Below are 16,078 nucleotides of genomic sequence, written 5' to 3'. Positions count from 1 at the left end.
TTAATGTGGGATTTGGGTAAAACTTAGTATGACCCCATGCAGTATGGGGGCAGTATGACACTGTACCAGGGAAACTCCAGGTAGGACTCCATCTTCCTCTTCCACCTCCTGTGGGGAGCTTGTTAATAGGGCTGTACGAAATTTCAGTAGCTGATTTGATTTGGAGGAGATTCGGCCTGATTTGGGGACTGAATCTCTGAATCCAAATCGAATTGGGAGATCAAGTAAAAGCTCCAAACCAATTTGAGGCATCCAAATAGATTTGGAAAAGTTTTGGAAAAGATTCGGCTGATTCGGAGATTCGACCATTGACTAAACACGCAGCTGACAGCTGCCTCCAGCCGGTAGGTGTGTTGGGGTTGGGGGAGCGGGGAGGGATTGGGGCTGGGACAAGCTGCCCAATTAGTGGAGGAGGGTGCCGTGGGGCAGCTGCCCCGTGGGTGCCAGGTGTGGGGGGCGACCCCCGCTGCCACCCACTGTGCAGGGGGCTCTGCCACAAGCACCCAGAGGCCCCAATCGCCACTGCCAGAGCTGATGAGTATGAGGCTTTAAGTGCTGGGACTAGGTTGGGGCTGGGCAGTGGATGGGGTCAGGCAGGGCAGCCATGGGGGCTTCTCCTGTGGCTCCCCCACCCAGTGAGAGGCAGGCACAGCCAGAGAAGCTGCAGGAGAACCTGCAGCCACCTGGCTGTGCCTGCCTCTCCCTGGCTGATCCAAATCACCAAATCTCTCTGAATCAGTGCCGAATCTTCTGAAGCTGATTTGGCCGAATCGATTCAGGACAGTGATCCGAATCTCTGAATCAAATCACTGTCCTCTGAATCAGCTGAATCCAAATCCAAATCCGAATTGAATACTTCTCTATTCACACAGGCTTACTTGTTAAGTGTGCAGGCTGAAGCACACTTTGGGGATTCGTTTTTAAGAAAGAGAAAATGAAAGGTAGGGGCCATAACCTTTGCATCCTCCAGGCATTACTTCAAGAAGATTACTCTCCCATAGGGGCAACCCATGCAAAGGGGAGGCAGGATTTCTTACCCATGGTGTAGGGTATAGTTGGACATTCCTTTTTTTCCCCCCCCCCATACCTCTGGTGCACATACAAGGGCTAGAAACAGTCTGGCCATGAATGACAGGTGAACTTTACAGTTCCTTTACAGTGAAAAGATTTGGGGTCTGACAGATTAGTCAGGCATGGAGACAACGCGGTTATTCCCACTGACAATCAACCCTTGAGATAAGCTCTGGTAGTCATCAAATTAAGCGCTCAGTGTTAGTGAAGAGTTTTGTTCCTTACACAATCAAGTCTTGGCCAGTGTTAAGATTTATTTTATGTTTTGGGCCACTGGAAAAATCTCTCTTAAAATGTTCTCTTAAATGAAGGCAGGAAAGGGGTAGAGGGGAAGGGAAAAGCATTCATATTAGTCTAGACTTTGTTGGGTGCTGAAGGACTAGTTTCCTTTTAAATAAGTCAAGGTCCACACTTTTGAATTCTGTGGACTTAACTGTCTGCAGAATGCAATCAATGGAATCAAGTCAGCAAAGAATTTCATCCCATGTTTTTAAACAGAGGGAGCAACATCTCAAAAAGTAATTCTGCAGTTTCATATATTCTTAAGGCCAGGAGGGTCCATTACTCCACCTAGTCTGACCTCCTGTGTGTTATAGTCCATTAAGTTTTATCCAAATCCCACATTAAGCCCAAAGGGTTGAGTTAAGCTAAAGCTTTTTAGATATCAGGAAACTATGCTACATACCACAGACAGAACAGGCAAGAACAAGGTATCAACAATGCCCATGGTCACAATGCGACAGGTAACTGGTTACGTGAAATATGATCCCAACAAGTGAACCATTACTATTTGCTGCAAAGAAAAGCAAAAACTATCCAGTCTTGCTGAGGGGAAAATTCCTTGCCAACTGCAAGTCTAGGAATCAACATGACTTTAAGCATGTGAGCAAGACTCCCCAATCAACCTTCTAAGAAAAGATTTTCTGTGCCCCCTCCAAGCACGGGTTACCCTGTTTGCTGTCCTGCCTACAACCAAACACGGGTCCCCAATGCTTCAGAACCCTTACACTACACCCTCTGACACCCTCCTGAAGAAATACTCCCTCCTGACCCCTGCAGCTGACTAGCTTATGTTCCAAAGTGTGAGATTTTATTATAAACATGAACAGTACAAAGCTACAGGCACTGTAAATTTAGTGACTGTACTACAGTATTGCTCTCCCACAAGGAAAGATGGGGTGTCAGAGATTCACAAATCCCAAGGTGAAAGAGGTTCACCCAAGCTCTAGCCTGTGCTTCTGCACACACAAGCCATGCAGTTTCTCCCAGAAACTGTAATACAGCAGTTTAGCAAAAAGATATTTAATGTTGCCTTACAGGCTCCAAACAACTGTAAATTTGTCACCTCTTTGGATAATCTACTCCAATGTGTAATTGCCCAGACAGCCAGGAAAGCAGAGCTTATTTCAGGGTTGACTTTGTCTAACTTCAGCTTCTAGACTTTGAAACCTGTAATGCCTCCATTACAAGTACCTTGTCCATGTGTAAGCAACCATATAAAAGTCAGCAAGTCACCTCTTAATGCCCACCTTTTAATAAAGTGAATAGGTTCACCTCCATAGGCCTCGTATCATGAAGGCTTATTTTCTGATCCCAGCTTATTTTTCCCGACCTTTGAGGTTGCTAGTATTTCTAGATCCTTCTCAAAGTGGGGACTGGATGCACTGTTCTTGTAATGGCCTTACCAGTGCTGTGAAAAGAGGCCCGAATATTACCCTACTTCTGCTTGATATGCCCCTTCCCATGTTCCCAACATTCGCCTTAGTCTGTTTAGTCCAGTGCCACAATGAGAACCATTACTGTGATGGCTGACCCCTAAGCCCTTCCCCTTAGTCACTTCTTTCCAAAATGGACTCTCCCAGCTTGCAGATAAAACCTGCGTTCTTGGTTCCCAGATCCCCATGGCTGTATCAAAGCTAATTTTATTGTATCATGATTATTTAACCGGTTATTCAGGTAACTCCTACAGTAACTTGCTCTTCTCATTATTTATGGCCCAGGAATCTTCATGTCTTCTGCAAGCTCTTCCATCACCTGAATAACTGAAAAAAAATAATTAACAGTACTAAATTGACCACTGAGCTTTGAGGTCCCCTCTAAAAACAGAACCCTTCACTGATATATTGGTATATTTTGAGTCAGTTTTTAATTAATCTATCATGTGCCCTATTCATTCCACATAATAGATTTTTCTTTAGTTAACATAATATTTGGTACTACATCAAAGGCCTTGGATAAATCATGCATAAACATGGCTGCCTTTAGCAATCAAATCTGCAACACTGCCAATCAATATCTATCATCTTTTCTTGACAAGACCTATTTCTACAAAACTATGTTGCCTGACCTTGCTTATGTTGTTACCCGCTAATTCTTTCTTGATAGAGTCCCAAATTAGGTGTTCCCTTACTTTACTTGGCACTGACATCAGGTTTACCAGACTATAGTTCATTGGGCCATCCTTCTTACCATTTTAAATAACAGACTCAGTCAAGGTTGGCACAAATTAGGAACATCACTGGTATTTTCTGGAAAGGATGACTGAGCTGTGGAGTTTGAACTAGTCAGTCTCCCAGACAAGTGTTGAGACACATTATCAAGACAGTGTCCTACCATTGCTCAAACTGTACTCATTGCATGGCTAGCAGTAAGATGGTACCAGGGGAGGAGTTGGGGGTGGGGGGCGGGATTGGCAAAAACTTCTCTTCCCCTTGTCCTTGGATTAAACTCCAGATCCCCAGGGTGCAGGAACAGGCTGACAACAGAGGTGAAATATTTCATTTGTTTTCTCAATGAAAAAAATGCTTAGTCACAACCACATGCTAAAAAGGAGGCAATATACCATCTGACAAACAAATTAATATTAAGTGAATTTGTTAAATATTTCTTTCCCTTCTTCATAAAAACGTGACGGTGTTGTATATTGGCTGTATAGCCACCATTCCAGCTTTTATGATCTTGAAGAAGGAAAAGAGGCCTTAGTTATGAAGTCCAGATGTCTCTATACAAATAAATGGCAATCCTGAGGAAAGGAGGATTAGTCTGAAAACACCTTTGGTTTGCTGCATACCAAATTTACTCCAAAGGCTCAAGCGTATACAAAAAAACAGATGCCTGCTGCTGCTCCCAGGACCTGATGTTACACAAGTAATTTCATTATGGGGTAACGCATCGTTAACACATTTGATTTCCTTTGCATTTAAGATATTTCATTTGCTTTGCATATTATAGCATGTTACCAAGAGAAGTGTTACATTGCCACAGGTATATCTAGGGGCCAAGTTCCACTCTCAAATATACCCAAGCAACTCAAAGTCAATGGGATTCACTGCATCTACTAGCACAAAGCAGCACCAGATGGAGACAGAAAATACATCAACAGAAGATCCAGTGGGGAAAAAATGGAAGGCCCATTGTACTTAACATGCCCTGAAAGAGATGCACCATGTATCATTGGTCTAAGCAGTATGTTAAAACAGAACCATATGAAAGGCATATGTACTAGTATCTTACTTCCCATAAAATGTATTAAAAGCCAATGTGTCCCCCTGGGAGTCTGCTGCAGTTATGAGACTTTGTCAACACAGAGAATAATTTGGATCAGGGTCGCCAACTCTCCATAAATTTACAGGCAGTCCATAATAAAAAAATACAGCAAAGGAAGCTGGGGAGAAGAAGAGTTGTCTGCAAAAAGATAAGAAACAATGAGTGCGATGGACAGATGGAATGGAGTAACTCCACTATGCTCCCACTGGTATCTGAGTGGTAGCGCCGTACCCTTGGCAGGAGCTCATCAGGGCTTTGCAGCTCACTTGTGGCCCACTGCCCAGTAGGGGTGTGCCTAGAGGGCAGTATTTGATTCAAATTCGGATTTGGCCTGATTTGGGGGACAGTGATTCGATTTGCTGATTCAGATTGCTGTCCTGATTCAATTCGGCCAAATCTGAATCTGAAGATTCAATTCTGATTCAGAGAATCAGTGATTCAGCCATAGATGCAGCTTTTTGTTTTTTCTATATACCTCAAGGTACCAGGCATGGCTTGTGAATGCTGAAATGGTGGGGCAGGTGGAGCGTCCCACGGGAGTGCAGGGGTCCCCCCATGCACTCGGCAGTGGACCCCACTTCAGGTTCTGCCGCTGAGTTTGCTGGGGACCCCCCCACACCCCTCCAGCTCAGCAACTGGCCGCAGGGGGAGCCCAGATGCCCTCTCAGACCCAGGGGGCACCTGTTACCAAGCTGGGGGGCAGGGGGGTTCCCCACACACTTGGCAGTGGACCTGGAAGTACTTCTGGTCCGCTTCCGGGTCCACCACCAAGTGTGCAGGGGACCCCCCCTGCACTCCCGTGGGACACTCCATCCGCCCTACCATCTGAGCATTCACAAGCCACGTCTGGTACCTTGAGGTACATAGCAAAAACATACAAAGCTGTGTCTATGGCTGAATCATCAAATCTCTCTGAATCAAATCAGAAACTTTCAATTCGATTCGGAGAGATTAATGGGTCTCCCAATTCGAACTGGATTCAGAGATTCAGCCACTGAATTGGGCTGAATCTCCTCTGAATCAAGTCAGCAACAGAAGCTTCGCACAGCCCTACTGCCCAGCCATGTGCTACTTTTGTCTCTCTCTGGCTATCCCCTGCATCTAATAGCTGCTCTCCTCAAAGATACAAGGAGGAATGCAGTGTAGCCAGGAGAGAACTGCAGGGCCTGGATGGGGGAAAGGCAGTTGAGTGAGTATCTGTGTCAGGGCAGGGGAAGTAGTGGTTGGGGAAGGGGTGGTAATGCTAGGAAGTGGGCCAGGGCAGGTAGCATGGTATAAGGTGCAGTCAGAGTTATCAGCAGGGGATGCCTGTGGTGGGGACAGCATAGTATTGCTGCAGCAGTCAAACAAGATTGTCAAGACAAGACCTTTTCTTTTAACTGATCATCTGCAATTTTTTTATTTTTTTTTTTACTACGATTGGTGTTAAACCCCTAAATTTGAATCCAAGCCTTGTTACTGCCAGCCAGGGCCTGCCAGAAGGGTTACATTTGCATTATGTAAAACATATGGTAGTAAAAAGTTTGCAGATTGTTATTAAAAACAATTCTGGAGTTGGAACTCTGACATAGCATATCAAAACTGGATCAGCTAGAGAACGGGAGTAACAGAAACAGAATAATATGCAAGAGTATAAAACGCAAGGTCATGTATTTGGGGACCAGTCATATTATGTCTTATTGCAAGCTGGCAGTTTGTTTTTTGTTAATGACTGAGGAGGAAAGCAATGTGGGTATATTAGTCGATCACAGGGTAACCAAGAGCTGCATTCACAGGACACATCAATAATGGTATTTCCAATAGAGATAGGAAGTATTTGTTGTATAAAGCACTGGTAGGACCTCATCTCAGATGACTTTTAGTCACCTATGCTCAGAAGACATTAACTTGTTCTAGATGAGGTGCAGAGCAGAGCTACTAGGAAAACCAGGGGAATGGAGGGTCTAGCACATGAAGAGAGATTGGACAAGCTTGGTTTGCTTAATTAGCAAAACAAATGCTGAGGGGATAAGATTGCTGTCTATAATTACAAGGGGAAACACAGCCAGGAGAAAGAAGAGCATTTGAGGTAAAGGAAAATGTTGACACAAGAGCAAATGGGTACAAACTTGCCTGAATAGAAATCAGGCTGGGTAGTAGAAGGTGGTTTCTGAACAAAAGAGCAAAGAGGTTCTGGATCTGCCTTCTGGCTGAAATGGTAGAGGCAAAAAACAGAACTACTTTTAAGAGTTAGCTTCAGAAGACTATGAAAGGGATTATATGATACCCTGGCTGCAATAGCAGGTGACTGGATGCAGCAGTTCAGGAGATCCTTTAATGTCTTATGTTTCTACAACACAGCCCTTGTTCAACTCTTTTGTGGCAACCAAGTGTTACAGTTCTGATATACTGCTTAAAGCCATATACAATGTAAGGTCTTTATTGTTGGGCTTCCAATTAATTATCTGCTAATTTGTTGCAACTTTTTGGTCTGAGCCAAGCTGCCCATTCAGTAGAACTGCACACATCTTGCAGGATATTTGATTTAGCACAAGACAACTGAATTCACTTGCATTTGAAATTACCAAAGGAAATTTCTGAAAACTGAAACCTCCTTGAAGGGGAATACTGGCACACTTTGCTAAAGACATTCATTCAGACTTTATTGTTTACTTTGTGAAGATAAAATGATTTTGAAACATTTTGACCTTTACAGTATGCAGATTTCCACTATGTGCGAGATGAGGGGTTTTATCCTACTGTTTCTTATGTAAAGTATAGGTTGATGACATGTGATATGAATCATCTTTGTTTTGTTGAAAACTGCTGAATTCCAGAAGGATGTATCACTTTCATTTTTGAATGCATATAGTACATATGAGAGTGTGAAGAATACTGTAAGATCAAAATTATTATATAACCTTTGAAAATGCAAATCAACACAGAATCAATAAGAAATGGATAGCTGCATGTGAAGATCTGCCCAAGCAGCGTATGGTTTTAGTGTAATGGGACTTTTGATGCTTTTAATCCTTGCAGTAAACCTGAATTATGTTTGCGGTACACTAAGCTTTAACCACAAAAGGGCAAAACAACTCTTCTTTTGATTCATGCCAGCAAAAGTTGTCAGATTAAAAACAACCTCTTCATCTTCTACAAGAGCCAAGGTCAGCCAAACCAGTCATTTACAGTGATTGAGTGATCCTCAGCTAGCTTCCCTTTGTTCACAGAATTTTCCCCTATGTAAATATTCCCAGCAGTAATATTGAATTACAGTACGCAAATGGGTTTTTCTTTATAATTCAAAGCAGCACGCATAGACTTGATTCCCAGAAACTTCACTACAAAACAGAGATACTCGTAAGTAGTGATTGTAATGTTCTCCACATTAAGTGAGGGCTCACTCGCTTACATTGATGCTAAAGCTTTCAAACATCAAATCCGAAGTTAAACATCTAATCTATGTATACATAAAGGGTTTAGTCTGTGTGTCTGTAACGCTCTTGGAGGGCGTGGCTCCCGGCGGGGCATGGCTCCAGCCAGTGCTGCATCAAGAACGATGGGCAGGGCAAGGCTCCAGCAGAGTGGGGGGGGGGGGGGGGGGAGGTGGGGCAGAGCAGCAGATGCAGAGCGGCAGTGGGGGTGGTGCAGCGCATGGCCAGATGCAGAGCGGTGGCAGCATGGGGCGGTCATGGGGTGGAAGGGTGGGGGGGGAGGCTGTGGTCGGTGGTAGCAGTGGCGCTGGGTGGTGGTGTACCGGTCCCCCCCCCAAATCATTCTTCACGGGCAATTCGCTAGTTTAAACATAAAAGCTTCTGTGAGTTTTTTTTAAAGATGTGGAATGCCTGCTGCTTTTACTGGCTTCAATGATTATCTCTGAAAAATCAGGTCATTTTTATTTATGCTACAAAAGCGTTTGAATTTGAGCCTCAACTTTTATACTCATATGTAATGTGTCATTTTGCACCTGCAATGCCTCTTCAGTTAATATTTACAATTGTCAACGACGTTTATGCAAGTTTTATGTGGAAAGCAAAAGTAGTAAAATACCAGTGAGATAATGGATGCGTAACAATAATGACCAACTTCTGGATTGCAACAAAAATGCTAATGCTGTTCTTCAAAAGAAGCTGGATGGGGAGTAACTAGTTTAAATGGGACACAAATTACTGCTCCATGCTTTAAACTTGATTTAGTTCAACAATCAAAATCAGCTTCTCTGAACTTTTTAACAATAACTTAAGAAAATTAATGTGAAATATCATGCAGAAGTGTATCAACTACAAACAATGGGTAGTACATATGATCAGGCATAAAATAACTACTTTTCACCTTCATCTAAAGCATCACATTTAAATCTCTGCAGGGCGCGGGCTTCTCATGGACCAGGCAGTTTTGTCACAACAAACTGAATATATGCAGCAAACAGAAGTTGCTAAGTAAATTTAAATATGGGTCATTGTGCACTTAGGATCATCATCATCATCACACTAAAACTGGGATTTTCAAATGAGCTTAAGGAATCAGACACTTAACTGCCATGGAACCTGGGCTCCAAATTCCCTTCGTTTCCTCTGAAAATCCCAGCCTAAAGCACCAGACCTGGAAAGGCATTTAGGCACCCAAACCCTCAGAGATGTCATTAGGAACCTAAGCATCTAAGTAGCTTTTTGGATCTGGACCCAAGTGTCTAACTAAAAAGGGGGCCAACAGACTCTAGAGGTAGGAGATTAAGTTGTATTGCAGTCAGTCCCCAGCACACTGCCCTTAAAGGAATTTTTACCTGCTGGTGGCCAGGCCTTGATGTATCCAGTGCAATGGACGACAGCATACTGTGCTTCTCCCTCTTTTACTGGGCCTAGCCCATTCCTACATGGACCAGAAACAACAACTGTAATATGTCTGACCTCCAACAGAACTTGACACTGTTATATTAGTACTGGTTGTTTTACATAAATCTACCAATTTTATTTGTAAAAATGTCCCTTATCTAATCATGAGACATATCTGTGAGACTGGTAAGTAAATATTATTGTACGAATGAAGTGAATCAAGGCAAAAACATTAGCTGACACATACAAGGCCTCGAATACAATGGTGACATTGCCAGGACTAGAATTTCTAGCCCTGTGCTCACTCTTTACTAGCATAAGCTCACAATACTCGTGAGCCATAAGCTCTGGCCATGTAACACTTAAAAGATTTAGCTTTAGTGAAATAAATAACTGGGAGAGTTCATTGATTGAGTGTTAGACTGTAGTGTCAAGTGAAATGGACTCACCTGTATCTTTTCCTCATGGTGGTTATTCTGTTCAGAGGTAAGTGATCCAAAGGAGCATTTCCACACCTAAAAGCAAATTGGCATTTTAAAGGATTAAAAAAAAAGGTACTGCAATAGGAATGCTTGGGGCAAATGCACCTAGAAACCTTTATTAAAACGTAGTCAAGTAGCACTGTATATCTGCTTTCGACTGGAAGTTTTAGGGGGGAAAAATATTTTCTTACAAGTCGCATTTACTATAACTTCCCTTTTAATTTTCCCCTGTTTAATGCCCCAGACCAATTCAAGAATTAAAGAAATACAGAGAAAATCTGCTGGCTTACAAAAGAATGCCCCAAAATAAAGAGGAAGCTAAAGAAATACAAGGATAAGAAACACAAGAACAAAAGACAGCCTGAAGCAGAGAATTCCAGCACTCGTTTCAAGCACAGATAGACTGTAACAGACCACAACACATTAAAAACAACTACAAAAGCTAAACAAAACACATGCTTTAGGCCCTCTAATAATAAACCCACATAGAATAATTCCAGCTTCCAGGGGAGCTATTGACACAGAGAAACCATAGTCATCTAAACTTGTGCATTCACCAGTTACTTGTGCAACAGACACTAGTCTCTTGAATGTACACCTGTACAATCTACTTCTGCTCCACCTGTGATATAGTGTGACACACAAAATATCTACTTCAAATACATACAATTCATATACTACTTACTTACGTACTATCGTTGTACTCTCACAGAAATGTATGCTGGCATACATACTGCCACCCAATATTATTGTACTAAATATCTGACCGTTACATATATTCCAAGAGACTTCTATGAAACAAAGGTTTTGCTACATATTGACTGCCTGTTAATAATATTAACTGGCTTCTTGCTTATAAATTATTTTCACAGCTGCTTATATTTATATGCATATCCAACTGCACATTTAACTGCATAACTCTATATCTAACTATTAGTGTCCCTTTGAAGCCAAGTAAATGGTTTTGAAGGAGAAAACAGAGTATTTTCATTGGAAAAGAGAACATTCAGACAACAAAAGAACGAATCACATGGGAAATTGACATCATTTGAGGACTGGTTGAGATGTGGGTCTGAACATCCCCCTCTGCCCCTACTAAGAGTTTTACCAGTCACTGCCAGAAAGTAAAAGGAACAATGAAAATGGTTTAGAATTAGAAACACAATGGGACTACTCACGTGTATAAAGTTACTCACATGCATTAGTGTTTGCAGGATCAGGGTGTTAGTAAATAATTGGGATTTGGATGGCTGCTTTTAAAAGCTGGAGAACAATTGTAAACTGGATATTAGGTCTGGTTCTGTCTGCTCAAAGCCCACATTACATGATCAGTAATCGTGGTTAGAGGACAAAGAGGTGCATTCTAAATAATGAAGCTCAAACTGAATTATTTTACTAAAACGTAATTTGCCTGAATTCAGTAATCTGACAGAGTTATACATTACTGGTAGAAGGAACCATTCTAAGAGTTATGTGAGAGGACATGCATATGTTACTGGAGTCCATTTCCAGTACAGACATTACTGCATTTACTCAATTCCAAGACAAGGGCTTTTTCACCATTAACATAGGTGGGGGGAGACCCTCATCTTGGAATTGAGCATGAGGTGGTGGAAAAGGCAGGCAGCTGCTGCAGCTGCAGGGGAGCAGGTGGCAGGGGGAAAGCTGCTTGATCTCACCCCACTACCTCTGCCTTCCCCATTGTAGTAGTGTGGGGAGACAGGGGGTGGAAAAGGGGGACAAAAATTTAAGATGATCCCCCAACAATTAGATTCTATATATGGAAAATCATAACAAAAGTTACAAGTGTTCCATGTGCAGAATCTAATTATTAGGGGGTTGTCTTAAATTCACAGTCATCTTGGATTCAGGTAAATACAGTACTCCTGTTGCTAAATCCTACAACTAAGCTAAATTATCTCTCTGAGCAGTAGAGAGTACTAAGAGAGGGAGTATTTAGAATACTGGAGGGATTCATACCTTAAACTGTCATTATCATAGGAGTAATGAAGCATGCCCTCCCTCCTTGCTGAATTGTCTCCTATCCTAGTCCTCTGCTTCTAGTTTGATACTCATCCCTTGTTTGGATTCAACTACCAGTAGACCTAGAGTGTCCCTGCAGTGGCCAAATTATCTCCTTCACAGAGTATGGGAGGAAACAGAAAGGGGTTCCCTATGCCTTTTGGTCATTTAGTCGATACAAGCAGGGCTAGCCATAATAAGGTCCATCAGGAAAGCAAGAAACCATTTGTAATAGGAGGGCTCTGAACTTCTGTAATAACACTTTCCAGTCAGCCATCTCAAGAAGTTTTGACCCCTATCTGGCTGAACATCAAACACCTGCCTTTGGATTTAATAACTATGCTGAATGCCATGTTCAAAACATTATGCAAATACCAATTACATGAGCAGGCTTATCTTGGGCTTGATTTTACCTTCCAACATTTTAGTTTGCATGCATCTCTTGAAATATTTTTATATCAACTCTTCCTAAGGTTATATGCCTGGAACAGGCTGCAGACAAGCCTGTGTATTTTTTTTTTCATTTAAGTCAGGATGAATGGACTTACTCTGAGCATGTCAGACATCATTGCAAAATAAAACCCTCTCCCAATTACTCATTTTTGTAGAATTAGCCAGCTGACATCTGTTTAATTCTTACCACAGTCGGTTAATTTCTGCATTGCTGACTATGTCTGTAATTCAATTTTTGCTCATCTTCAACACATTTTTTAATGCGTTGGGGAGAGAGAGGGAGAGAGAGAGACGCGCACACACACACAGACAGAGCTACACTGCCATCCCATTTTTGATGAATTTGTTCCAGAATATTGATTTAAATAATCAAACTCCAGAGACAATAGCTTACATTCCAGTGGTTAAGATGGCCCGAAGTTCTCTAGGCAATTATACAATATGGCACAATGGTAAAAATAACTGCAATACGGATATGAGTTATTGACTTTCTTACTAATCAGAGGCAAATGCAAGTTTAACACTAGTTACTAAAGCAAGTATTCTGGAAATGTTTCATCAGAGTATTTTTTAGTACATTCCACATTTTTAAAAAGTTCATACCTATTGCACACTTGGCCAAAATGTAGAGCTGAGAGAAAGAGCAAAAAATACTACAGCAATACAGAGAACCTCATACCTCATCCTGCAAATGAAAGAACGCCTCGACCCCATGCACATTCTCATTGAAGACTGCTGACCCTCCTTCTTTACTGTTCCAGTTTTCAAGTCCAAAATTCGTCCTGGAAAAGTCAAGGAGAGAAATTCATGTGGCATGTTTGTTTCACCTCAGCTCCTCCAAGGTTAAAGAAGTCGATAGATTCATAAACCAGACATTACACAAGCTTTTAGAATAAACAAACCAAATTCTGATGTTGTTTACACTAGCTTGGATGCTAATTCAACTACTGATGTCAACAGATTTGCTTTTGATTTTCAGTGGTCTAAGTGAAAGAAGAAGTGCTGAATGGGGCTGTCTGTAGGTTACTGTTAAACAACTCGTGCACGAGTCTTTGGCTAACCTAATGATGGAGAGTAGGTAACAGAGACAGAAATGGTAGTGAGGTCCTGACTTACTGCACCCTACACCTGCGGGTAATATAGCAGGGGAAGCTGCTTTTCTTCCCCCTCTCCACACAATTCTTTTATCTTGGAGCAGCTCATACAGACATGACCATAGGGAAGATAAGTCGTATGAGGAGAGGCTGAAGGAGCCAGGCACGTTCAGCTTGCAGAAAACGTGCTTAAAAGGGGGCCACAATAGCAGTCTACAAATACCTGAAGGACTGCCTTAAAGAGGGAAATCACCTTTTCTCTCTTGCTGCAGAGCAGGACACAGACCAATGGCTTGAAGTTTCAGCAAAATAAATTTAGATTAGATAACTGGAAAAATATTTTCACTGTTAAAATAGTGAGGCAATGGAATAGACTGCCTAGGGAAGGTGTGGACTCTCCATCACTGAAGGTGTTCAAGAAGAGGTTGGACAGCTACTGGTCAGGGATGATCTTGGTTCAGCTATGTCTATTTTCTACAATGGGTATTTCCCAGGCTTCTGGGTTTTACTGGTTGCTCCCTTCTTTTTTCCCCCTGCTACATATATCATGGTATTTTTAAGCCTCCCCAGAGGCATTGAGTGTTGGCTACAGCTCAGGCTGAGGACTTTAACTGGGGTATATTGATTTTCCTGCTAGGTTCCTGGCTAGAGGGTCTTGCACCTGCAATCAGGGTCAGATCATTCACCATTTTGGGGTCAGAAAGGAATTTCCCCCCATGGTTAGATTGCTATGAACTGTAGGGGCTTTTTGCCTTCCTCTGTAAGGGGAGGGGTTGGGGGGAGAAAGTGGTCCTCTTCCCTGGGATCCCTTGAGCTTATATCAACAACATTTCATAGAAGCAGGACATTGCTCCCCTACTTTGTGAAGTGGTTCCCCTACTTGTGGCAGGTTACAGTGTTAGATCTGTGTCACATCACAGTTAATGGCAATCTTATGGAGAGTTTAGATTATGGATTGTATAGGATGGTATGGATAGGGATGATCCTGCCTCAGCAAGAGGCTGGACTAGATGACCTCTGGAAGCCCCTTCCAGCCCTATTTCTCTATACCTCTATGACTATGACCAAGCTTTATTTCTGGTATAGATGAGTGCCACAGGAATACCTGTGGTGATGCCTCATCAAAAGATATCCAACCCATTGACATCTCACTTTAAAGAACAAGTCACTATAGTAAATGAGAAAACTGAGAGGGCAGCAAGAGAAAAACGGAATGAAAGAGAGATCGAAAGCAAAAAGCACACAAAAGGGAAATAAATTAAGAGAGTAAATTAAAACAATGAAACAAAGACAACAAACGGAAGAAGAAAAAAAGAGACCGAGGAGAAAGGAAAAAGTGGGAGCAATTTGCCATAGATATGTTTTGACCAGTAATGAACACTGGTGGTTTCCATCACCTCAGCACTTACCTACTAGTAACAGAGAAAATACTTTTTTACATGGGCCACAAACCATGTAACAGATGGATAATACATTCTGGATATTTTATTTACATGGGATGGAAATAAATCTGTTACTTACATATGAATGGATTCACTAAACTGGGCTGTCTCTCCCTACATTTATTCAGTGGGGACAATATTGGTAATTCTGGCAATACAATCAACCAATTTAATCAGGTTTTTTTCCTTAGTGGTATAGCATAGCAGGAGCCTATTTGCAGTTGAACAAGATGAAGCTATACTAGCATTAAATGGACAGGAAAATCTAAAATATATATTAGTCTGGACTCATTTGAGGTAGCTTGGAAAAAATGTCTCTATAGAAACTAAGACCTAGAGCACTTATTGCAGTCAAAGATTTGTATTTCGAGAATGATTTTATCCCTACTGGGTAAAAAAACCCACAAACATCTGTGGACAGCAGCACAAACTTCACAAAATGCTTCACAGCACAAACTTCACAAAATGTTTCAAGGATTAATACTGTACAAAGAAAATTGGACTGAAGAGAGAATTAGCTATTTACTTTTCAGTTATAAGAAAGCTGTCTGATGTGATAGGCACATTATCCTTGTGCCTATCAAGGGCTAGACTGTGCGTTGAGGTACTGCCATGGGAAATGGAGTGGTTCATAAATTGCACCAGGCCAGGCACAATTCTGTGATGAGTTGCAATTCATAGGCGCCTCTCAGAGACACAATTGGTTCCCTGCATCATGGCCCCTAAGACCAACAGTGATGGCCAATGAATTGGGAGGACAGAACGAGGAATCAAGCTTCTCTCCGTCTACCTGCTGCCTGGGTAGCCTGCATAGGATTTAAGGAGGGCAGAGTTTGATTCCTCCCCTCTCAGCTATGTGGGCTTTTTCCCAAGCTACAACTTAGTGCTGTCAAATTAAAAGCCAAGATTTGGGAGCAGGATGAGGATGGGAACGGGGCAGTGGGAGAAGTCATCATTAGGCAAGTGGCTACACAGGTAAACATAACAATACAACAAACTAAACAAGTTTGTACAATTTATTTTAGATATTGTAACAAAATGTGGGGATAGGATCAGAGAAAGTTAGGGTTGGAAGGGACCTCAGGAGGTCATCTAGTCCAACCCACCTGTTCAAAGCAGGACCAGCCCCAACTAGATCATCCCAGCCAAAGCTTTGT

At 42.1% G+C, this 16,078-nt stretch overlaps 1 protein-coding gene across 4 annotated transcripts in view; it reads right to left on the bottom strand.

Annotated features, from left to right (window-relative positions):
* ARNT2 (aryl hydrocarbon receptor nuclear translocator 2) overlaps positions 1-16,078 on the bottom strand; it is a 164,083-nt gene that overhangs the window by 54,229 nt on the left and 93,776 nt on the right. For all 4 annotated transcript variants that reach the window (XM_059714606.1, XM_019477676.2, XM_019477677.2 and 1 more), the window contains 3 exons: positions 13,065-13,167; positions 9,878-9,943; positions 9,380-9,465 (listed from right to left, as the gene is read on the bottom strand). In XM_059714606.1, the coding sequence (XP_059570589.1) occupies positions 9,380-9,465; positions 9,878-9,943; positions 13,065-13,167 (255 nt within the window). The remainder of the gene's footprint in view (positions 1-9,379; positions 9,466-9,877; positions 9,944-13,064; positions 13,168-16,078) is intronic.

This window comes from Alligator mississippiensis, chromosome 11 (assembly GCF_030867095.1).
Source record: "Alligator mississippiensis isolate rAllMis1 chromosome 11, rAllMis1, whole genome shotgun sequence".
Lineage (NCBI taxonomy): Eukaryota > Metazoa > Chordata > Crocodylia > Alligatoridae > Alligator > Alligator mississippiensis.
The sequence above is the reverse complement of the archived record's forward strand: the minus strand, read 5'-3'. Positions and strand labels throughout refer to the sequence as shown.